At 38.5% G+C, this 24,994-nt stretch overlaps 1 protein-coding gene across 1 annotated transcript in view; it reads right to left on the reverse strand.

The window, feature by feature from the left end:
* Window positions 1-870: 870 nt before the first annotated feature.
* The window catches only part of NR1H4 (nuclear receptor subfamily 1 group H member 4), a 39,592-nt gene continuing 15,468 nt past the window's right edge, over window positions 871-24,994 (reverse strand). Inside the window, exons 4-11 of the mRNA XM_005144341.3 lie at window positions 24,035-24,397; window positions 19,122-19,262; window positions 15,428-15,561; window positions 14,824-14,922; window positions 13,664-13,763; window positions 12,002-12,148; window positions 2,816-2,929; window positions 871-1,554 (exon numbers count right to left, since the gene is read on the reverse strand). Of these exons, the coding sequence (XP_005144398.1) occupies window positions 1,316-1,554; window positions 2,816-2,929; window positions 12,002-12,148; window positions 13,664-13,763; window positions 14,824-14,922; window positions 15,428-15,561; window positions 19,122-19,262; window positions 24,035-24,397 (1,337 nt within the window). The 3' untranslated portion in view covers window positions 871-1,315. The remainder of the gene's footprint in view (window positions 1,555-2,815; window positions 2,930-12,001; window positions 12,149-13,663; window positions 13,764-14,823; window positions 14,923-15,427; window positions 15,562-19,121; window positions 19,263-24,034; window positions 24,398-24,994) is intronic.

Consider the following 24,994-nt stretch of genomic DNA (forward strand, 5'->3'; position numbering starts at 1 on the left):
GTCTCCACCGCAGTCGGGTGAAGGCGTTGGGTAGGGGAGCCTCTCCTCCGGCCTCCCGAGAGGCGGTGCAAGGCGCAGGGTCACAGCTCCGCTGGCAGCCGCAGCGCCCCGGCAAACCTCCCCCCGCCCCAAGCCGCCGGAGGCCAGGTCGGGCGTCGGTGCCCCGGCCGCTGTGGCGGCGCTGCCGGAGGGCTGCTGGCTCGGTCGCTGCCGCAGATGGTTCTCCCGCCCACCGGCCGCTCCAGCTGAGGTGAAATCACTTGCCTCAGCATGCCCTCCTCGTGTCACCAACCGCCTCTGAAAGCGGCTCTGAAAGCTCCGGGGCCGCCGTAGCCGGCTTGGTCACGGGTGGCGGCAGCAGGATGCTGGCTGCGCGGCGGTCAGGGGAAGCGCCGGCCCGCGGAGGGTCTTGACCTTTTGGCAGGAGGGCGGAGAGCCGTTTCTGCTCCCAAAGCCTTACCGTGCGGCTCGCACTGCCGGCAGCGCCTGGGCACCGTTCGGAGGAGAACACGGTCACGTCAGTACTCCAGCCATCGGGGTTTCTGGGAGCAGACCCGGGAACAAGGAAACCACTCACTCTGCCTGCAGCCCCACATAGCACTCGGACCACTTACCTGTTTCTGGGATGTTGGTGACGGTATTGTTCAGAGCCGCTGAACACCAACAATTAAAGTCTTAAAGCAAAGTAACCTGTGATGCATTTTAACAAAGTTTAGGTACTGTATAAATTTTACTTTGAAATAGTAATTCAAACGAAGTTACGTGTTTATATCATGAAAAGGTTTTTTGAGGTTTCTTTGTGTGTGTATGAGGCTTTTCTCCATTACATCATTTTTCATCTTATGTAGAAATAACATCTTGCACGTCTTACATAAGCACATTTCACAGTTGAACAGCAAATGACTGGCATTAACCATTTCAGCTGGTTTATTAAGTCAGTATCTGGAATATAATGGAGGTGAAGCACAAAAACACTGCAGTGAAAAAATATGAATGGAAACCTGCTATCCCCATTCACCAAGAGGAGCTGTAACTGCAATCAGCTTAATTGCAGCAGAATTACCAGGGCTCCTCTGAAGAGCTGGTGGACTCTTTCTAATCAGAGAATATAAATACAGAGAAAGTTGTACTTATGTGTGAAGATCTGAAAGCTATGCTATATTCTGTGTACAGTGAACAAAATTACTTTTATGAATCCATGGCATGTTTCTATAAAAATGTGGTAAAGAAAATTTAATGTACTGTGGGATATCGTTCTATGAAAATAAATGCTATGTGGTCCTTTAAAATGATACTTCTAAAATTAAAGTATCCATCACTGCACATCCCAGATCTCACAGAGCAGAGGTGTGAATTTGTGATCATTCACTCTCCACGACATCAGCATCTCTGCGTGATGATGGTTAAATGTCCGTAACTCCGTCAGACGGCCCAGAAGGCATGCAAAGTGTTGAGGGTTATCTGGGTGGTGAAGTTTGCAGAATTTCTGTAGTATATCCAGCAATGGTTCTTGAAGCCTTTCCACGGACTCCCTGTCCCTTATGTATTGTCGATCTGGTTGTGGTTTTAAAAGGAAAGAAGTAATTAGCAAATATATGCTCTGATACAATGTAAATATTTTCACTGGTAAATGAATATAAAAATACTCCAGTATTTACACTGGGTACTGGCATTCACACAGAATATTTCTATTCATACAAGGGGGAATAAAAATAGTTAAGATTGGGGGTTTTTTGTTTGGGGTTTTCATGTAAGCTTCTTCCCTCTATCTAGGGAACACTTTCAACTTTGTCAAAAACTGAACAGTTTTAACTTGAAAATATTTATTTGGGGTTAAATTGTCATCTCTCAGTGCAGTTCTGCACCTGAGTACAGCCTCTGATGCATTGCAGCAGCTGAACAGCACAGCGTAAGTTCTTGGAGGTGTTGTACAGCTGGGGAATTTGGCCAGTAGGGAAGAGTGTACATACTGGTCACCAGGGAGAATCAAACATCTTCATCCTCTAGTGAAACTTCTTTGTTATAAATTGTTCTTTTAATTTGCTGATTTGTCTGTGTTCGGGTATTTGGAGGGAGGGAAAAGAGGAGAATTTTCTTTTTGCCACTGAAAATTTTGATGAAAAGAAATTTCTTAAGCCACACTGACTGAAAGAGCAATGGAATTGATTCACCTTCCCATCTTCCACAAAACCTCAGTGTCTGTCTTTTGTCCTGAACCATCAGCTTCTCCAATTCCTATGACAGTCAATTTGTTTGAGTCGCTATACAATTGCTCCATGTTTCATAGGCAGAGCTAGTTTTTGTGTTGTCAAATAATTAGTTTTTACAGCAAAGCCTCTAATCAGGGCTGAGACGCTACTGTGCTGATACTTCTGAAAGGTCAGTTTCCAACACTTCCTAGTCAAGAGGCCAACTTACTACTTTCCTTCTGCTCTTGACACCCTAGGGTTTGTTTGATAAAGGCTGAAGACCTTTACTGCTATACTCTAAGTTACAGAGTTTCCCTCTAAAAAATTATAACATTACATAGTGATCTGCAGTGTTGTGCATGTAACCACAACTGGAATTTTCTGAAGGAAAAAGTCTGTCATGTTAAGCAGTAAAGACATACCAGTATTTTTTTTAAACATAGCATTTAGGCACCTTTTTCCCTCCTATGCAAAACCAGATGGTGTAGCAAGACATTTGGAGCTTGGATTTGTTTGTTCATGTACGGTCACTTACTCTATGTAGAATGTAAGTTTCTACAAGTCCCAGGTCATACTCCTCCTGCTTTCTTTCCCCCAAAAATATTTAATTCTAGATGAGAAGTTACCTGGAGACAGGATAACTATGGCTGTAAGCAGTGCGTATTCTTCCTGTGTCATCTTCAGCTCTCCAATGCTTTTATAAAAGTTAAACATGGGAGTTATGAATTCAGCTGAGATACCTGTGAGAGGGAAAAAAAAAGTTACACTATTTTGAAATGATTGAAATAATCTGGTTTATTGCCACAGAGCAATTATTTAGTGTTTGAAGCCTTGGCTGTCCTGGTGGGGAAAAATTACTACACAAATGGGCCTGATGCAAGACAGTTACAAAACTGCAAGCACATCTTTGGTTTTTGGTTCAGAGTAGAAACCAGCAAGCACTGGAAATTTCACATGGTTTCAAAGTCTGTCTTTCAAGCAATTCCTTTTGCTCTACAGGTTTGTCCATCTAGCTCTTCAGGACAAGCCTCATAGGTGGTTTTCTTGCTGTCTGCTGATATTCTAGCTGTCTTCTGTTTCCAGCATGCAGTTTGTGAAACAGTCCCCATGCTCTCTATCTTTACAGTAGTTATGTGAAAACCTCTCAGGGCGTATGGTTTAATTCTAGCCCAACTCTACTAACTACTGCTACTGCCTTGGGCATTGCTTCAGTTGTTTCCATAAAAAGACTTAATTGCATCTGTTATGTAGCCTGAAAATTTACCTAGGTCTAGGATTACCTGTAGTCCAAGATCAACTTGCTTGCAACTGCTACTACTTTAAAGCATAAACTAATGTGGTACAGAGTACAGAGACATAAATAAAACCTAGCCCAATTTAAGGATGGGATCATGTGATTCTCTTGCCATCAGTGAAACCCTTTGGGATTACTGAACCGGGGTATGCTGATGGGGCTTCCCTTACTGACTTTTGTCATCTAGTCACAATGTTCTTACTTAGCTTTAAATTACAGATGTGTTCTGTTCTGCTTTTTGGTGTAAAAGAGAAGTAGATCCTGTGACATCAACTAGTATTTTTTTTTTAAATGCTGTGTGAGTCAGTTGGAGCAGGCACTAGACCATTGGCAATGGGTGCTTGCAACTCTGAAGCAGTGGCACCGATGGGGTGTACACATCCAAATCGGTGGTTCTGCAGCAAGAGCCTTTTGGCCTTCCTTGGCTGAAAGGGTTGAAACCTCCTCTGTTCACACAGATGAGGGCTATAGGATTTCTTGTAATTTTACTCTTAATTTTTAACTGTTCTAGGAGAAGCCGTGATATCTTGGTGTGGAAACCACATGAAATAAGGCGGTTTTGAGCGTTGTATAAAACACGAAGCTGAAGTCCTGGATTGGTGAGGTTTGGACTGCCTCCAGTAGGGCAAATTCAAATGAAACTCAGCAGGTGGAACTCAAAGGAAGGAAACATAAAGTCACTTGACTTAGTTAAGAAACAGTCACATTTTGCTGCGACAGTGAGAACTTACTTCAGTCAGTGGAATAGTTAAGTGTCCCAACACTGAAAGTATGGTATTGCAGGGTGTGGTTTATTTTGTGGCTCAGTAATGTTTTTAACATGTGACTTAAGCAACCTGTGTTCACTTCAGATTACAAGCCACAAATCTGGGGTTTATAACAAGTTCAATACTGTTGAGAAAAGTCTAAGTCAATTAAGCAGACGTATATAATGCAGGTCAGCTCATTGTGTGGAAGTTAGTAACACAGCTGGAGCTTCATACAGAGCAAACAATAGCATAGTCATCTAATGTTCTGTGAGGTTTATGTTGTTAGTCATCTGCATTAAGTATTTAGAATTTTAAACACTTGTTATTGCTAACTTTAGGGGAACCGCCTGTCTCTCTCAGGCAGACATAAATGCCCAAGTTCCTTACAATATGACGTATGTAAGGAACGCATACGTGTGATGCACCAAAGTCTTAAAGTTCACATGAATCTAGAAACGGAAAAAAAACCCAAAACATCTAGCTGAGCCCTAAAGCAGAGCAAATGGTATTTTTTTTTCAGGGAAGTGAATAGATCAGGAATGACAAAAGAAACGCCCAAGACAAAGTGGATATTTTTAGAAGTCTGTGCAAGGTATCATGACACTGGGCATGATCATCTTGGCAACAGAGAGAAAATGGAAGGAAGTGGTTTGTGACTAAGACTCCCATCATTTGTTTCTCATATTCACAGTTTTATTTTTGTTTTTCTCCTTTTTTGGGGGGGAGAGGGGGGAAGGAGGGAGGCAGATTAGGTTTTACCTGGATGAATTTATTATATTGCTGACCACAAAGCTCTTCAAGTCCTGCTGTCAATACAGCAGACGTGAGATGAAAATGATGGTCGTGAACAGGGCATAGAATGACTAATTCAGGTCCTCATTGGTCTGGGCATTGCATAAGCATTCAGTAAAACAATCCTTCCCCCAGAAAGCTTATAATCAAACATTAAGAAAATAAAGCATTGGCGGCTGAAGCAAAAAAATGAGTATAGGTGTGGAAGCAAACAAAATTACAGCAGAGGTGAAAGTAAGTGAAAAGGGATGTTTCAACAATGCAAGTGATTTACTGCTTTTACTAAAGAGAATAGAACTTTGAAATCTTTAAACAGAAGTATGTCACAGGACAATTATGAATAAAACCATGCAAAATTAGCAAATTTGAGACTAGGATAATGGACTTTTCTTTTTTTGTTTTTTTACTTTGTCACTGGGTTTGCTCTCATCCCGTGTTGGATTTTCCCTGTTACTTCATCATCTCGTCGCAAGTTACACAAACCACTGTTCCGTCACAAGAGGGGGCTGTTTTCTAACGCGATTGAAAACACTTCAGTTGGATTTAATGAGCGACACCAGAAAGGAAAAAAGTAGGAAACAGTGTTTATAGTTCTTGCCTTTTTTTTCCCCCTCTTATCTACTATACAAAATGTTGTCACTTCAATTCAGGTTAACAGAAAAAAAGAATTAAAGGCGATTTAGTGCTCTTAAGTGGAAAGGCTAGAGGAGAAATGAACTCTACAACTTTTCAAATATCATTGTTACAAATCATGCTCCAAAAGTGAAAAGAAAACATAAAATAGATAAAGTTACATTCCTGACCTCACTGTGAACAAGAAAGTTAGCCCCATCTAACCCTCTTTATTTAGATCAGACAAGAGCCCTGCAGAGTACTGTGTCAGCTAGGCAGAGCTTCCTGGTCAGTGTTAACAGTGCTTCCTTCTTTCCAAAAAGGTTTCAAAACTTTCTTTCATGCAGCATCACAGCAATAAGAACATGCTTTCCCTTTACATTGCAGTGTGCATCATTCTGAATTACACAGATTTCTACGTAACCACCAGCCTAACTCTTGTCATCTGCAGAAGATAATGCAATTAATTTATTTCACTATGTTAATGCATGACTGACTGTAAACTCCAGCATAGTCAATGGGAAATACTAGCTTTACTGAGTACTTGCAGCATTAGACTGGAGCAGATTTAAACCCATGAGCATTATTCATTCAGCACCACTTCTTGCACAATTTCATTCCTGACCATAGCTTAAGAGAGAGCATTGGTTTAGACTTCGCCTTTTTTAGGGTTTTGTTCCTAATATTTCTCACTGAAGGTGACTGTTGCTTTCATAAGGTTTGCAGTTATAGGTTGTAAATAATTATCTGGTTAATGCAGTCCTGAAATAAATGTTTTTACTGTGATATTGAATCAGTATTGCCAGCTTTTGGAGACAGCATTCTCTCTTCTATTTCAGCTGTTTGGTAAAACTGAATAGATTAATTTATTGTAAGAAGAAAGCTTGAGAGTAATTACTAATTAACAGTAACTACCACTGTGTGATTAATAGGGATATAGAGATTTTTTTTCTTGATAAACATGGAGGTACCAGCGGATGTGAAACCAAGGGTTGTTTTATGAAAATAAAATAATTACCTGCAAAATTACATCTTATCTTTCACAGTTTTTCATCTACCAGAAATGTTTTCTCACCAGCTTAAGAGGTATCCCTGCTAAGCTTTTCAAATGCATCAGTGGCCCTTTGAACACTGACCAAATTCACCCTATTGATGCTGAGAGCCAAAAAGGGGAAAGTTGAGACAGCAGAGAAGATACACCAGAGTGTCTGCACTTGACCTCTCCTCTGTCATCATCTCATAGACGTTAAATATCCAACTTAAAGGAGAGGTTAGCATGTGCCAAGAAGAACTCACAATCAGAATAGCAAAACCCCACCTTCTCAAAAGCAATCAGTATTACCACTGTGAAGGCACCATTGAAAGCAAAGAATCCTCAGTTAAAAAATAGAACAAAAAAACAAACCAGACCTCCAAGGAGGATGCAAATGGAATTGCCTCACACCACTCTTTGGCAGTGGCCTGAGAGCTACAGTCAGGAGCAAAGTGTGGTCTAGCACACAGCAGCAGCACCTGCACTGCCTGGGGCTAGACTTTATATAAGTCCAGTCTAACTAAGTTTCTGGCCTGTGGCAGTACACTTACATGGAAGAGATTGGATCCCCTAAAATCTGTTCTTTTTTTCATGGGTATAAATTAACTCTGTAGATATGATTTAAACACTTCTAGTAACTTCATCAGTAATTCATGAACATGGCAGTGGCCAACTCAGTGCAGTAGATTGCACAAGTCTGTATGCAAACAGAAAAACTCTTTCCTGTACTCTGCAATTTAAAGTGCTCCTAATTTCTACATGCCTGGGGCAGTGTGCTAATTTGGGTCAGGTCATAGGATGGTGTCTCCTTCCTTGTGGATGCACATGACCATTTGGTGCATTGGACACTTCGAACTTGGCAGCGAAGATAATTCCATTTTGTTTCTTTGCACACACTTCAACAAAAGGGTTTTGGAGCACTATGGTTTCTCAATACTAATAATCAAACAATAAAAGCCAAAGGCAACAGAAGTAATTAGGTATTCACTGTTCTGTTTCCAAAATTTGGCTTTTGTTTGCAGGAGCCTCTTGTCCAAATCATTGTGAACTTTGTATCACACATTCAAGGGCAAAAAGGGGCCTCTTGCCAGTGCTTTGGAACAATGGCTATTTCTTGTATTCCTTGGATCTCACTGTTCTTCAGCATCTGTAACTCATCCAGGTAGACAAAAGTATGTTTTCTGATGTCAGGTGTCCTGCTGCTAACTGAATATTTGGATCCAGATTCTTCTGTTTCTGATCATATCAGATAGTATCTTATTCCCCAGTGCTGAAATTAGTAGAGCTGCTGTATAGAATAAAATGACAAAATAGACATCTGCATCTCTTCATGACTACTGAAAGCTATATTGTAGGAATGCAAGCTATAAATGCTCACTGAGAAAACATTAAAATGTCTCAGCACTGCTTTTAAAAATATTGTACTGCTTGATAATGGAGATAATTTGCTTTCAAAATAACACAAAGAAAGTAAGTATGAAATTACTAAGATGTCAGCCTTTCATGGAATGAGTCAATCAGTCACAACATGGTATATGCGTAGTGAAGTATCAAGTAAGATGAGTAAGTGGCATAAGCTCTCATTAACATTAAATTAAATGTATGCATTTCTCATTAAGTCTCAATATTAGGGTGAGTAGAAGAGGAGCTCAGTCTCAGGATCTAATGAAAGCTAATGAAAGAATTTCCATAGCACTTTAAGAAGAAAGACCACCAGAGCACAGAAAAAGGCAGTCCCTGAGATGCACCAGGAGTTGAGCAGTATGCGCAAGCTAAGAAATAAAAATACACCTCATCAGCATGAGAATAAAATGAATTTTGCTAATGCTCAAAGGTCATCATGAGCAGATCTCTGGCTTCTCTATCAGAAAAGAAAGGAGAAAAGAAAATCTATTCCAATCGGACTGGAGAAGTCATAAATATTAATAGATGAGAGCAGCTTCGAAGTGACATGGTGGCAGGTGACAGAAGGCTGGACAGCTAGTGACTTTTAGGCAGGATGTCATCTCCACTGCCCTCTCTGATTTTATGGATACAGACGTCAAGGCTTGACAATAGGTCTTATGTGACATTCAGAAATATGTCTGCACCTGAAATTTTGTTGACTGAAGATCTGACTAACAGCAATAATATATGGCTGATGGATCGACAGTGTTTAGGACCTCACTAAGAGCTTTTCATTACCTATAAATATATTTCCTAAATTCTCACTCAACTGTCTCCATTTCCTCTGCTTCTCTCTATTGTCTTTTCAGGGTGTCTCAGTTTGCTGCATTTAGCCTTTTTTTTTTTTTTTTTTTTTTTTTTTAGTAAAGTGTATTTAAAAAAAAGAAAAAGTACCTATCCAAATTTATGTGTAATTCTTTTGAGTTTTCTTCTTTGACTTGGCATTACTATCTTTTTTGGCCAGTCTTAGCTCTCAGACAAGTCTATAACATGGTAATGATCAGCTGCAGCTGTTGGTAGCATTTGTCCTTACTGGCTAAGGCTGCAAGAGGCTGCTGAAGTTTCTACACTAATATCACAGTTGGTACAGGTGATCATTCAACTTCGGTCCCTATGACATGCAGAGGTGTGAAGTGTGTATTCAATATTTTTGAAAGATGTGTGTGTAAGTGATGATAACAGAATAATCTGGATGCCTTTCTCACATCTTGTTTAAACTCAGGACACCTGAAAATGACCAGGATTTAAACCACAAAAATAATCTGGTTTGGTATTTAAATTTTTTAAACAATTTGAAATTATTTGATTTGCCCAAATGTGTAATTCTGGAATTTACCCTGAACTAAGACAAAATGCACAGAAAAATTGCACCAGTGAGGGCTCTTAAAAAAAACCTCTGGTAGCTTGTGCTATGACAGACAGGATTCCTATGGAAATTCACTGAACACTGAGAAATACATTGGGGAAGGATGAGAGTCAAACCTAGTAAAAGTCCTTCCTTTTATAAAATAATCTGCTTGCAGTTTTGGTGCAAAAGAAGTGATACCAGTAACAGGCAGTTACCAGTACTGAAAACACAGGCAGAGGGGTGTTTAAAAAACACATTTTAGCCCTTTCATGCAAGGGACATTGCCAGTTTGATTGAAACACTCTAGCAGGCAGCAATGTCAGTCCAAAATCAGAGACTGAAAATGTTGGGTGGCTTCTGGGTCTGTGCAGTAGCTAAATAGCATTAGTAGCAGCAATTAAATCAACACTGTCACAGAGATTTACAAACTGTGTTTGTTGTTTACTGTCGCAGCCCTATGAAGTGCAGCCAAGGAAAATGTGTTTTAAGTAGGCTTGAATTTGCACAGAGTGGAGAAATGAAATACATGGGAAAGGATATTTTGTCCTCTCTTCTGGATATTAATGAAAGAATGCAGCCAGAAGCTAGGAAGCTGTAATACAGGGTGGGAGAAATTCTAGCAACTGTATTTCCTTTTATGTTTCCAACTTGACCCTGGCTTGAGGGAAGATGTTTTAGAGAGCCTTTTCCAAGTGCAATAAGATATATATTTGTATACATGCACACTTAAAAAAGTGACTGTGTTTCATTTCTTCAACACAGGTTTTCCTCTGATCTAGAACTCATGTTTAATTTACCTTGAAGGGTGTTTTTCCCCACAGAGAAAAAAAAAAGGGGGGGGGGGGGGGGGGGGGGCGGAATGGCAGGAAATCTTCCTTTGAAATAAATGGTACTATATTTAAAATTGTTGCTTGTCTTAGAAGTTCTATACAAATGCTATTTTGTTAATCTGTTGCATGACAGGTAAATAATATTACTTCATGATAGAGTGTCATATTCCAGATAGTCATGTTATTATATGAAATGCTATTGTTAAGTTTAGTAAAAACTTGCAAAAAATAATAATACATCTCATCTGGATTCAACAGTTACAGAGAATTAACAGGCTTTTTTAAAAGTCTGACTAAGAAGAAAATTATTGGTATGACATAGTGGGTTTTGCAATGTTCTGGATCAAAGTATTTCCTGCTTCTATTTTTTATGAGCAGTTGACACCTTGAAAAGAAGAATGATACTGTATAGATTAGAGAAGCTTTCAGTAATTATGTATTCACATGCATTCATTTCTCTAAGACCTATTTTTATCAAAAATTTAGCTTATAATCCAAAAGAAAATCTCTTAATGAAGACATTTGGATCCATGCCAACTCATTACAGTTTCCAGGAAATATTTATGGCCTTCTTAGCATGCTTCTCTGCCTGCAGAGTCTGGATCAGAAGCCACTCATACCACTCTGGAAGTCACCATTTCCAATACATCAAACAATAGCCTCTTATAATACATAAGAATGAAAGAAATATTAAAACAATATAAACTTAGAAATTAGTATGTTAAGCCAAATGAAATGCATACCTTCAGCAAGAGCATTATTTTCAAGATTTATTTTCAGGTTTCAAATATTAAAGGGGTGGCCTAATTTTACATATATCTATAGTATCTTCATAAGAGTTTCAGAAATGAGTTTAAGTCCATTTCTATGACTAGTATTGAGGTTTAATGTTCTTGTGTCTCTTTTCCATCTGACCATTAAAGAAGGAAGGCCATAATCTATAGGGTCTTTGATTCAGAATTGTTGCTACACCTGAAGTTTGAATGACAGGTGGCTGTGGGTTGGATAAAGTTTGCAGGTCAATACATAAAGAAGGAAAACATTCAGTATTGCATGAGTGGAGCACAAAGAGTACGTAACAATGCAAAACACCACTTTGTCTGCTTTAAGGAACAAACCGTATCCATCCCTGTTTGGCTTTCCTTAGTTATAAAGATTTATGTCCAGAACCAGAAGAATTAATCATAGCTACTGAGCCTTTGATGCACTTTAAGATGTAGAAAACATACTGAGAATATGTCACATTTATAATTCTTCAATGCACTTCGTGTTGTGATTCAGTTCTACCAAAATGACCCTAATAATAGGTGGTTCTCTTCAGTCATCTTCAGTAACACCATGAAATCTTTTTTTTTCTTTCCTTCTTATAATGATTACCTTTGAAAGCATAAATACTGATATTTTATATGACTAATTTAAAATTATGGTATTTTTTCTTCATTGTTCTTTCATGCTTATCATTGGAGAGTTGCAACAGGTTTATTTGATACAGTGCTATTTGTAACACTTGTATTTATAAATAAACCTTTACTTTATGACCTTTAGCCTCAAGGCTGAGTTAGATTTGTTCTAGTTAATATAAAGAACACCATTCAGATTAACCTGTTTCAGTGCTAATAAACAATTTTACTAGTTTTCTAAGGGCAAAATACTGACTCAGAAGTGCAACGATGTGGCTTGGTTTTCCCTTATTAAACAAGATACTTACCACTATTGCGAATTCTTTCCTCTAAAAGGACAGTATGTCCTGTAGGAAGTTTCCTGCTGAAGATCTCAGCTGAACGGAGGAACATAGCTTCTACTGCTGAGCCCTTCAGCAAAGCAATCTGGTCTTCGTGATCAAGGGTTTGGAAGCCTGGGGAGATGTTGGAAATAAGAAAGGCAGCAACAGCAAAGTCTCTCTTATTTCCTATCCTGAAGTTCTTGCACATGAGGTGCTACCTATCTGTACAACCTCAGTGTTGATGTCAGTGGGATTGCCAGATAGTTGGGAAATCAACACTCAGATTCCAGAAAATGACACAAACTTGGATGTCAACAAAGTTTATGAATTAGACTTGTGTTTCAGTGTTCATAGTACTTTGAGAGGAACTTGACAAGTGAAATCTACTGATGTAGCATAACCAACATGGGAATTTTGTCTAGCCTGATGCTGCTCCCTAACATCTGCCATCTTTCCACCAGGGCTTTCTATATGACTTCACACTGCTATGCTATTTCAGCTCTTTCCATGCCCTGATTGCAAAAGCATTTGAAACATCTAATTTTAAATATTTCACCTTGCCTTTGGACTAATATACTGTGTTACATAGAGACTTCCTGCTGTGTTTTAAATATGTATTTCCTTTTGTTTTGAGGTGAGACACTCTAAAACCCACTGAAGAAATCAGGACAAATTTGTGGCTTGTGTGAACACACAGCTTCTGCTCTGAAGAATGGCGAACTAAAAATCATCAGAAACTTTCCTCATACTTGCCAGTGCAGGTGCCCACCTTATACCCACCCCTTGATTCTATGAGGAAGCACAGAAGATAATTCAGATAATGAAACAAAACAAGTGATAAATCTTGCAAGATATATCCAAAGTCAACACTGAAAAGAATAGATTATTCAATTACAAAGCTCCTCCTTTCTTCATTTCCTGTAAGCCAGTATCCCAGTTATTATAAAAAATATAGTTACAACTTCAGTGCTAGGCTTTGAAGCAAGCCTGTAACACACAGAGGAAGGGTCTATATTATGGGAGTGCAAGGAAAATAATGTTTTCATACAGCCAAGCATTACAATGCACCTTCCGTAACAAAAAGGAACCTGTACCATGCCCAGTGTTACCTCCTGAGGTAACATGAACTTGGGAGTTAAAAAAGTACTAATGATAAACTCAGGTTTTCCTGAGTGCTTGTCCATAACGTACCATGCAAGGACCCTAACACTGGTGCCACCAGCTAGGGAAATTCCTTGTTTAGGACTCACAATTCCCTGGATATCATGACCTAGAGACTACTAGAAAGGCAGCAAAGGGAGTGAAGCACGCTGGCAAACATTTGTGGCAATTTAGAGCAGACTATTCGGCATTACAGTGATATATAAATATATAATCTCTCTAGAGGCACAACCTTTTCTCTGAGCATTTTGTTTGCCAATAGGTAAAGAGTGCTACAGCTCAGAGTGGCAGATCTGAATTATTCAACATATCATTCCTCTTATCACAAGGTTCTTTTTTTTAGACAATGTCTGAAGGATTCATATGTGTTAGAGGAGGAGGAATTTTTATATAGTCTTCAAAATATACACAACAATCACCAAAATGACAACCGAAAGGCATGTAAACTTTGCAATAACAAAATTTGTCCCAACACACTGGATATACCTGGTAGTTTTTTAGTGAATTCCACAAGAACCTGCACATGACTGGTAGCCATTTCTGTTAAAATCAGAAAATTCCCTTCAGCACTGAATTCCTCCTGTAACTGTTAAAGATCAAACCAAACAAAATCTGTTAACATTCATTGTCACTTCACATTGAAGAGTACAAAATACAAGAATTACAGACTGGATAATGCAAGAGGTCCATCTAACAATGTAATTTGTCTCCAATGGTTTTCAAAACCACGTATTTTTTAGAAGGCAACATAGGAAGTAAAAGAAGAAGACAGTGTCCTTTCCTCTAGAATGTCTGTCTCACTTTCAATGTCATGTCTAGCAATCAATGATTTAGGCACATCCTGAGCTAGAAGTTCTGTGGGTGCCATAAAATATATATATTTGGTATACTTTTTGTTTTGACCTCCTTAACCTCCCATGGAAATAAGTTCCACATATTAGTTATGGGTAATTCAACCCCCCCTGCAAGTGTCTTCCTTTTAGTTTTCAAAGCCAATAACTTAGGAAATAGTTTTTTACAGTTGTTTGGGGTTTGTTGTGGATTTGCTTGTTTGTTTTTAAGGTTAAACATGACAGTTATGTAAAAAAACCCCACCTCTTTTAAGCCCTATTTTTCCTCTTCTCCCCGCTTCCCAACCTTTCTTCCATCCTACCATGAAAACTGGGAGATCTTAAAGGGAAAATTTAATTTCTAAAAGGTAAAGAGGAAAAGGAAAGAAGAGGGGATGAAACAAAAATGTTACACATTTGGGTTAAAAAAAATTAAAAAAAAAAATATTTTCAAGCTTCCAGGCTAGTGTTCTTATGGAAAGGAAGCTTGGCTGCAAGTCACACTCAAACAGCTGCCTATACTAACAATGTAAAAATCGAAATCCCAATCAGCAAAAGTTAGATTTGAGGATGCAAATGTATTTCCAGAGTTGAAAGCTTTTAGTTCAGATTTAAGTTTGATAAACAAACCTGTGGTCTGTTGATGGAATGGGAGAGATTCTGTCCCACTTGCAGCATGTCTTAAGTGTAAGTTTTTACCAATAGTTTGGCTGTACTACTTATTTCAACTATTTATGCTATGGTCAAATATTTGCTGCTGTGTAATCCTCAGCTCCATTATCCACATCTCAAAAATCAATTAATCAACATACTTACTAGTTTTTTTGACACCTCCTGTGGTATTTGTTGCTTACTGTATGAATCCATGATGTAATCAAGAAGATTCTGCTGTTCTGGGGTAAATTCTACTTTCTCCTACACTGGCAAAAAAAAAAAATCCCATCATGAAATGCAGTCATAGAAATGACCTGGCATTTCCTGCTGTAGGCAAAAGCTATACATCTAGTTCTCACACTTGGAGACCAGGCAGACAAGAGGTTTGCTTTTTGCTGAGATTTCTATAGAAGTATACAGAAGAGAAGTGTATAATGCTCCTAAACTGAATGAGTTTGTATTGCTTATTACTAGAAACAAGGAAACAAATAGCAAATAACTAAGTATGCTCAAACTTCACACCTCATCATATGTGATATATAATTGACAAAAAGTACTTCATGGATTTTATTGGTATTTTACTCATTTTTGACTACAAATATCAAAACTACTTCTGTACTCGAGGTATTCCCTTGATTTGGCGGGAGATGGAGTAATTAATACAGACAGCTCCAGAGAGTTTGCAAGTAGTCTATATTCACTGTACTAGACACATTTAGCTCAAACATCACCCCCACCATACGAACTATTACAAGAATTTTCTTACCCTATACATTTTAGTTGTTGACGTCACTTGTTTCATGTCAGGGCCTTCATTATCTTCATTAACTGTCTGATCTGGAGGCTGTTTCACACTTTTCCGTAGTCTTTTCGACTTGCATTGTATTTCTGTTAGTAGACCTATAATACATAATACAGCAGATAGCAATTTGATTTGCATATGCCCCAGGCACTGAATAGGTACATAAACATGCCTATGGATGCCCTTCACACTAACAAAGCCATTTACCTGTGCAGATAATCTCCTGAACCTGTCATTATCTTTTGGTGTGAGTCTAATGAGACACTAAATATACACTAATGAGCAGTCTAGTTAAGCAGGAGCCCATTTTCAGAGCAAAATAGTTGGTTCTGGTTACCCAGTATCCACACAGTGTGCATGTCAGGGATCTTGTTTTGGACCAGCTCTAAACTGATTTTACAGGTAGAAAACCCATTAGCCATGGGAGTACACTGGAGTGTGTCTTTGGTTTAGTTTCATTCAAAAGAAAAGCCCTTCATGTGCTCCTAGATTTAAAGCAAAAGAGCAATAAATCAGAACATCTGGAAGACTGTCGTCAGTTGTGCTCCTCGTCTGATTCGAAACAGTAATCAAGATGCAGCTGTTTTTACAGAAAGGACACTGAATGTTTTCAGTAATCTTTAAGCAATATTATGGCTGTGAAGAAGAATCTTTGCACAGAAAGCCCACTCCGAAGAGAGGACTCTAGGGACTTAGCCATTACAGTGTCACTATACAGATAAATCAACAGCTTAAAATGTAGGCTCATAAGTAACTCAGGCTGGAAAATGTACCTATAAAATGTATTTACTTAAAATGTTACCCAGTTGCTCTAGCTATTTTGCATTTTATTATATTAGAGGACTGAATAAAGCCCTGGTTTTATTATAGATTTTCACTTGCCCCAAGAAAAGTTTCACATTTGTGTTTGGCAGGGGTTTTGCTTGGTTTTATTTTGTTTTTTGTTCTGGACTACATTTCAGTACCTTGAACCAGGGAGCATCCTTGTGTGGATATCATAAAACCTAGTAATTTGCTTGTGCTAACAAAAGACAGGGACAATAGGTACCCTGCACAACCTGTGGAAGACAGCCAGAAAGAAGAAATGAAAAAGTAAACAGCTAAGTATTCATCTAAAAATAAACCTATCAGCACAGGTCTTTTTTCTTTCTTTTGAGCTTCTTTCAAGTATCCTTCCCATTCTTCACCTTTGGAAATGCAGAGTAGGAATAGAGGCTCATTCAGTGCGTATGTGATGGTGGAGGAAGATACCATGAAAACAGTGATTTTTTTTTTGTGAATGTTTTTAATTTCCTGTTTAAGCACTATATAAAATAACCTACCTGAACCGCTGAGAGAAGAGGAAATTTACATGATTAAAATAAGACCTGCAAATAATACCTTGAAAGGGGGAATAGGAATGATGGAGATAATAACTGGTATCGAGCCATGTAATTTGTGCTGCAGCAGAGCATCATAGATTTCTTTTTCTAAATTATTCAGTGCATCTTTTGGCAGTGTTGGCCTTGTACTGTTTCCCACCAGTGTATGATCCGGTCTACTACCTTCCTAGGGAAAATCTGGTTCACATTTGTCTTAAGCAGTAAGACAGATTTTCCTCATGTTTTCTGTTACTGAGTATTATCTTGCCATCTTTTTCTAGCTCCATTTAAATTAGCTGGGATACTTGTGTGAGAGAAAGGACTTTAGTTTTTACCTCAGAGATAGCTGGGTTTCAATGGGTACTAAATGGGTATTACCTTCTAGGAAGAGTGGCAGAACCTAGGTAGACATTTCCCCAAAGAAACTTGTAGTTTATATCAAAATGACTGCAAATGGCTGAAACTGATGGTTAGTAATTTTGATCTGTCTGTAGTTTGTGTATAAAAGGTGAGAGTAGGATTGTTGAGTAGCCATGCCATAAATATTTATAAGACTTTACCTCCTTGTTCAGAGGGAAAAAAAGAATCCACAGAGCTTGCAATTACAATCCTACAAAATGAGTAAGTGAAACAAAGTTCAAGGTAACCTTTTATTTCCTACTCTTTCCCAAATAAATGCTCTGTACTACAAGAAGCTTCGTGTTTTACTGTCCCAGATTGCCTTGAGCTAAAAGTGATTATACAGCACACTCCTCCTTAAAAGCCATTAAATTGTACTTTGCTAAACATCCTCATTGCAGTGCATTAGAGCACACTTATGGTTAAGTCATGAGCGACACAGGACACCCAGTGTTTCCATTGCAGAGGGAGAGTCAGATGGCAGTGCCACTCACTGGTTTTTATTTCACATATGCCAGTTTGTGAAAGTGATAGGCAAGTTTTAAAGTTTCATGTGGGCCCAGTCAGTATTGTTTGCTCTGACCTATATTTTTCAGTGGTGGGTTGGTTTTTTGGTCTGGTGAGTCACTCAGACTATTTTGAACCCTCCAAGTTTTGGAACAATGGATCTGGGATCAGCACCACAGGGGAATTATTTTCCTCTGATACTTAGGGACATATTGAGTACTGTCATCACAGTAGTGGTGTCTGCTCATATATTTACATATTGCACGAGAATATATCAGGTCTCAGGATCTTTGTAGCCTGTTCAATTTGCAGAATGAAAGATTAATTACATTATGCTGCCAATGCATTCCAAATATTGATAGAGCTTATTGTTTCTCACAAAACCAACAGTTAATATAGCAACTTCTGATCAGATTGAGGGATAGAAATATATTAAAAATTCCAAGTAGATTAATTTCCTGTATGAACCTAAATTGGTTTCACACATATGTGTGTGCTAAAATAATTGGACCCATCAAGAAAAATAAATTGTATCCCTGTTCATGGAAGGTAGAACAGCAGATGTTTGCAGACTGTTTTCAGGAACAAGCTTGCAAAAATAATGGATTGGCCAACATTCTACTCAAAAAATAGTTTTAAATGTGTTTAAAGTTGCACTCCAATATTCCTGATGTTCTAAGTGTGAAGCTCAATGAAGTTTATAAGCTGTTAGTCTCAATAAAATATTCACTAATATGAGACATTATTAAAGTCCCTCAGCTTCATTTCTGGAGATAGTTCTACCTATGCACCTATACACAACCCAGGAAAATCTGTAGTGCCACGAGCAGAGCTAATGAGACTATAAAAAAGGGCTAGCCCTCAGCAGGTTTTGCCTGATTGCTGGGTGAGGTCTGGGAACATACACTTAGCCAGTCCAGGAAACTTCCTGCTAGCAGCACTCCTCTTTTCTTGAGTATGACATTGTTTGAATGCCAAAATTTGGACTTGGCTAGCAAGAACTTTACAGGAAAGCCCCAAAAAGAGTAGCACAGGGAAGTGCCAGGATTTTCGTTCTCTGGCTTCTACAGCACTGTAAACTTCAAGCTCCTGGGGAGTCTCCCTTAGACTCACTTCCCCTGCCTGTGTCTTGTTCTTACTTGAGCAGACTAATGGCTGTTATCTAGTGCAGGACTATTTACTCAGCTCTTACATCCTTGTGTCCCTGACAATTAAATCCCATTGCTTATAAGTGCATATGACTTTTCCAAGAGGACTTGATGCACATGGCATCATCTTTAATGTGCCTGCCACCTGCCAGATGATATATTGTATAGCTTTGTTATTAAACCCAGCTTAATTAAACAAATAGGCACACTCTGGCTATGTGAAGCAAATACCTGTATACATACATTCAGCCAACATGCCCATTTGCTTGCATTTCCTTAGACGGCACTCCTGACATTTTCTTCTCATGTACATGTCCATCTCGCAGTTGCCTCCATTTTTACACTTGTATACTGCATTTTTTGTGATGCTTCTTCTGAAGAACCCTGTATAAGACAGCAGCGACAAAGATAAAACATTGAAGAAGCAAAAAGTAATCAAATTGGAAAGCACCTCCATCCCCACTGGGTTTTCTGAATGACATACATTGTGTTGTACTGTGAGGTTTTTTTCAGTGCTTGGATGACTACATTCTTTATATTTGTATTGGCATCATTATCAAAGTAATATAATTTAATAAATCAACATAATGAATCACAGGCCCAAACATTAGCCATTAGCCCAAAGTAAGGCTTTGGAATTGTGAATGGTGGGAAAATTCCAACCCAAATCTGAAACCTGCCAGGAGCAGGATGAGCACCAGCACTAGAGCTGTAGGGCGATGCCACACAAATAGCAAGTGAAATATTACAAGTCTCTTGAGGTACAGGATGGGCAGAGTTGAGTAACTCGTCACTATTCCCTCAGCTCCTGGGAGCTGCAGAATGGGAGCTGCAGAAGCTCCACGTACTTGTCTCCTTACCCATTCCCAGGTTTAATAAGGAACCTGCATCATATCTTCCTATTGTACATGTGGCCTCCTCCCCTGTTTACAAGATACTTCAGCCTCATTCACTAAATACTGTCCGCTTGATGAGTTAAGCGGTCACCTAGTTTCAGCTGCACAGGCAGCTCTACTGGTATCGTCACTGGATTCACTCCAGACTTGCACAGAGGTAACTGCAAACAGCAACCAATACTAGAAATTCGGAGGACCTTTCCTCAGCCTGTCCAAATTTCCTATTTGCTATTGCTGAGCACACCTCTGAGAGTGGCACTGAGGGCAAAATGTGGAGTGCTAAAGGTATTAAATGCAATTGAATAAAAAAGTCATCACAAACAAATGGAGTCTTTGCTGACAACAATGACTTGAATTTTAGTATGGATCACTATGCTATCATAATCTTTTTACATTGTCCTTCATTATGACAGAGACAATTTACCATCATGTACAGAGGGAATCAGTTCTCCTCGTGAGGGCAGGTTTCTGACAATAGATCCTGAGAGCTTCAGCTGGCACATCACTGATTTATAGTGCACTTCAAACTAGAGCTCTGCCTGAATTTACATTAACTAGAGCTATTCACAAAGCTTTTGCTTTCTTATAGCCACTGGCTGGTACAACACCACCATCGTTTTCCAGCCTGGTGCTTTGAGGCACTAAGAGAGGCACCAGATAAGATCCAGTCTCCCATACTCAAATCACAGGGCAAATTCAGATTTTAATCTGAATTTTTGTCCATTGCAGGATTTGCCTGTGTTTTCAGAATACATTCAGCTAAAATGCTGTCCTGCTGATTCTACCAAGATAACAGATGACATCATGATTTTGCCATTGTCAGATAAAACTTTCCCAACTTTGTCTTATGATTTTATAGCTGTATAATCTTGTCCAAGCACCAATGTGTAGCTACCAGTAAAATAATTCAACTATCTAGACACAAAAAACCTGCAATTTCCCTAAATCTACTCTAATTCCAGCTTGAAATCTTTTCTATGCTTTCAATTTTATTGGCTGCTTTTCAGGTAAATGCAGTTGACTGGCATCAGTCTCTTTTGAAATGCAGATTGCGTAGAACCTCTAGCAGCCCCAGGCATTATTTTTATTCATCATTCATCTGCTGTTTAATACATTTACTGGTCAGGGAAGAGAGGAAAAGGCCTGGATTTAAGCTGTAGGTTTTCAGTGTCAGTTAAACGTAAATGCATCAACTTTACATCATTTATGAATTCTATTTATTCAATTTAAATCCTGTCATTTAATGCACATCAATTAATAGTAAATGTTGAAATGCTCTATACAAATATCTATAATTTCTAAGCCTGATTGGTGACTTTATCGCTCACCCTCCCCAGAAGTTGTGCATTTGCTTTTACATGGAGAAGCAAAGAAAAAAGCTTTAGTAAATGAATTTTTTAAAGTATGCAACAAGGTGAAAGAAGTATACAAAAATATGGATGCAAAAGCTAGGAATCAACAGATTTAAGCAGTCAAATATTTTCTCTTGAAAACAAATTTTCTGAAAAAGTGAAATTAAGTGAAATGAAAAGTGAAATTATTTTTTTTTTGGCAAAAAGTGGTTTTAACCCTACTCTTGCTTCGATTTTGTCATAAAATGACTAGAACCATTGTGTTCTTGAACAGACTTCCTCATAATTAATTCTGAGATTAGCTTTTTGTTATGAATGGAATTTCTATATGTATTATTCCTTAATAATTCAAAATTAACTTAAACTGCCTAAATTATTTTATGTGCAACCTTTTATACCAGAAGGAGTTTTACAGAAATTCAGAGGTAAATTATATATGGTACAAACAGCTCACGTTGGCTGGAAATGTTGAATTTGCTTTGTTCTCTTGGTTTCTCTTGAGTATGATTAATTATGGCTACAGCTGCTCTGATGTTACTGATTATTCTTGTTAATCAAGGCAGCATTTTCTGAAGTGATGTATTAGAGGTGAGAGAAATCTCAAGGAAACGTTTTCTTTTTTATATAATTTTTTATATACCATGGGCAAATACTGTATGAGAGAAAATGTTCTGTTTAATTTGCCTTTGCATAATATGTAAAATACTAGTGAAACAGTTCATAGTTATTTTTTGATGGATGGTAATGTATTAAAAGAATACGTGTGTACTCCTGCCCATATATTTACATTACTATTCTCACAAGGGATGGGAAATAATATCTGATTTTTTTCCTTCTGCCCAAGAAAGATAAAAAGAATGGAGGGTGTTGCTGAATACATTATCCAAGAAAGAAATTAAAAAAAAAACCCAACATATTCATCACAGAGTGTTGAATCACATAAAAAATATGTGCAAAACCTCCCCCTTTGAATAAGAGTGTCCTTGGCATCAGTGGAGCAGGGCTGCTGCAAGGTGATCCCTAGTCCTGCAGAAAGGGATCTGCATATTACTCTGTATATATATTGAGCATGAATTAACAGTCTTGTTGCCAAAAAAGAAGAGCTGATCTCATACTTGGAAGTGAAACTTGTGAGGTAGTTCTACTGCACTAAGAGCACAACTGAAGCACCCCAAGCCCACTTCTGGCCACTGTGCTTTGAGGATAATGTATGTAAAAAACACCACAGATACCCAAGAATTATCAAGGAACTAGAAAACATAGTATCCCCTTCACCTTGTTGAACAGAATTACTGTCCTCAGCACATCTTTTTACTGAATCAGCTGGTGATTTAATCACCTCTGAAGTTTATTGTAGAAACAGAATGCATTATCTTTAAATAATTTAACTTTTACTATGTTTGATCAAGGTACTATTCTTTGTACTTGATGTTGCAGTCATGAAACAGAGTGAAAACATAAAATAGATTGTCCCAATAAAGCAGTAAAATTGTGGTTACATAGAATGATTCAAACTGAATCAGCAGAGAGATGAACACATATTTCCTTTCACCAGGAGTTTTAGTCTGGGTATTTACATGGTGGTTTTAACTTCTCTCCTAGAAACATTCTTTACAAATTCCATAGTTTACAATTATAAGTCTTTGAAAAATTTCTGACATTTAATCATTAAATTCATAACGAGTAACTAACAAATGTATAATTTCTTGGAATCTTCACATGAAAATTGAGTTTAATCTGGTTTATAATGACAGCCTTCGTATGAGTTAATTCATATTTTTAAACATGGACTATTCAAACAGACAGCAGAAAGAAACAAATCTCACTTATTGGAATAACTGAGATAAACTACATGACCCTTAACTGTGTTCATGTTTAGAGTGGTTGACTAGTTTGTTCTGTTGTGCCCTCAGAAATGAATTTGTAAGAGATAAACCCCCCGAATTAGTTCAAAGTCCACTCTCAGTCACAGGGAGTTCCACATAAAATACTTCAGTGCTTCACTGATCTCCATGATTTAAGCCTAGAATAGGAACGATAATGAAATATTTATTCACAGAATAGAATGAAAAACTAGGGCATTTTCATTCTATGAGGTACCTCATCCGTGTTACAGAGTAACCGTCTTTAGGTGTAATAGTTATTCCATTAGCATAACCTTTTGTCTCTCTGCTAAAACAGCTGGCAATCCTGTTTCCAATAATGGCAATGATTTCCTATATCCCATTTATCCTGACACCAACTTGTAAAAACTGTTCTTCTGAGAAGTAAGATATTTATCCGAGAGATAGCATCTGCTTCCTGAAGAAGCTCTCTTGCTAGGAATAAGGGCTATCACTAGTAGAAAGTCTAGAATTAGAAATCCTTTCATTTCACAAACCTGAAGACACCCACTATATCTTTTGGGAGCTGGGGAATAAAGACTCCCTGGGAACAGCTTGCAGGTGGGAGCTGAGAGCTTCCACTTCCTTTCACTTTCCTTTTCACTTCCTATCTGCACACTACAGGAGGCATTTGGGCTGGATTTGCAGCTGATTTGAAGGGCAGCCTCACACTAAACTCCCAGGGGACTCCATGGGTTTAGTTCCTTCCACAGGCAGAGATCAGCACAAACAGCCTCCACGGCAGCAGAGCTAGGCTGCCAGCCTCCCTTATGGAAGCTGTTCTTCAGTTTAACAAGAGCTAATGGTGCCTCAAGAGCTGTAGGTTAGTTAAATGTGCTCTATAATCACAAGGACAACGGTGGATGATGCTGCCGATCTGTCTTGGGGAAAATACATTATAGTGTACACCAGATCCAAACGTAAATGGCTAAAATGGTTAATGACTCGGATAAAATTAAAAACAGAAGCCCAGAAACTGATGTGCTTATTAGCTGAATTGCATTCTGTAATTGATTTCATCCTACCTTTGCATCCTTCACAAGTAAGAGCATTGTAGTGGTACCCAGAGGCTTTGTCACCGCAGACCACACAGAGCTCTTCTCCTTTCACTCTTCCTGTAGAGTGACCCAGCCTAGGCTTTTTGGCTGCAGGGATATCCATTATCTCTGTCTCCCTGGTGAAAAAGGTCTCTGAGGGTATTCTCCTGAGCTCATACATCCCAGGGGTATACCATTCCTCATGCTGTGGAGGGTAGAACCCTAGGTTGGAGTAATAAGGCGGCGATGAGATCTGAGGCTGAACTTGGGGAAATGGCACACTGTTGTACTGCATGTAAGATGACACATCTGTCTCTTGCACTGGAGAACTCATTGGCTCTGAAAGGACACCTGCAAAATAACAGCACAAAACCAATTTCTATTACTACCATGAAACTGCAGTTATTAGAGAAGTTTCAACTTCCAGACATCCATCACAAAAACAAGGCACAATCATAAAGATTGCATTATCTGAGCTTAAATTTCTTGTGGCCCTGGTCCTACACGAATACATTGCAAAATATTTTTTAAGTAGCTTTGCAATTCTCAGCCACTCCTTTATTATTGGTAGAAATGTATGGTGCTGGCACTTACATTAAAAGAAAGTCTTGAAAGTTACCATGCAGCTAATCATACAAGTGGTCACTTCACGAGAAAGAGCAATCCACACCACAGAGAAGCTAGAAACCCAAATTAGGTCTTGCAGTAGAATGAAAGAAATCCAAACAAAAGCCAAAAACTTTATGGTAGCAGTGTAAGTTAGATCAAGATGCAAACATCATATTAGTTTTATTTAATTCTGAATGAATACACCACAACAGAGAAAAGATGGACTAAAGAAAGACAACAAGAATTAGGCTTAATTGGAAGACTGAGAACATAAAAGAAACCTTCAAGAAGAGCCTGAAAGTGGAAAGTGAAGGATCAGGGAAGATATTCCTAAGACAA

The sequence above is a fragment of the Melopsittacus undulatus genome, chromosome 5, assembly GCF_012275295.1.
Source record: "Melopsittacus undulatus isolate bMelUnd1 chromosome 5, bMelUnd1.mat.Z, whole genome shotgun sequence".
In the NCBI taxonomy this organism is placed as follows: Eukaryota; Metazoa; Chordata; class Aves; order Psittaciformes; family Psittaculidae; genus Melopsittacus; species Melopsittacus undulatus.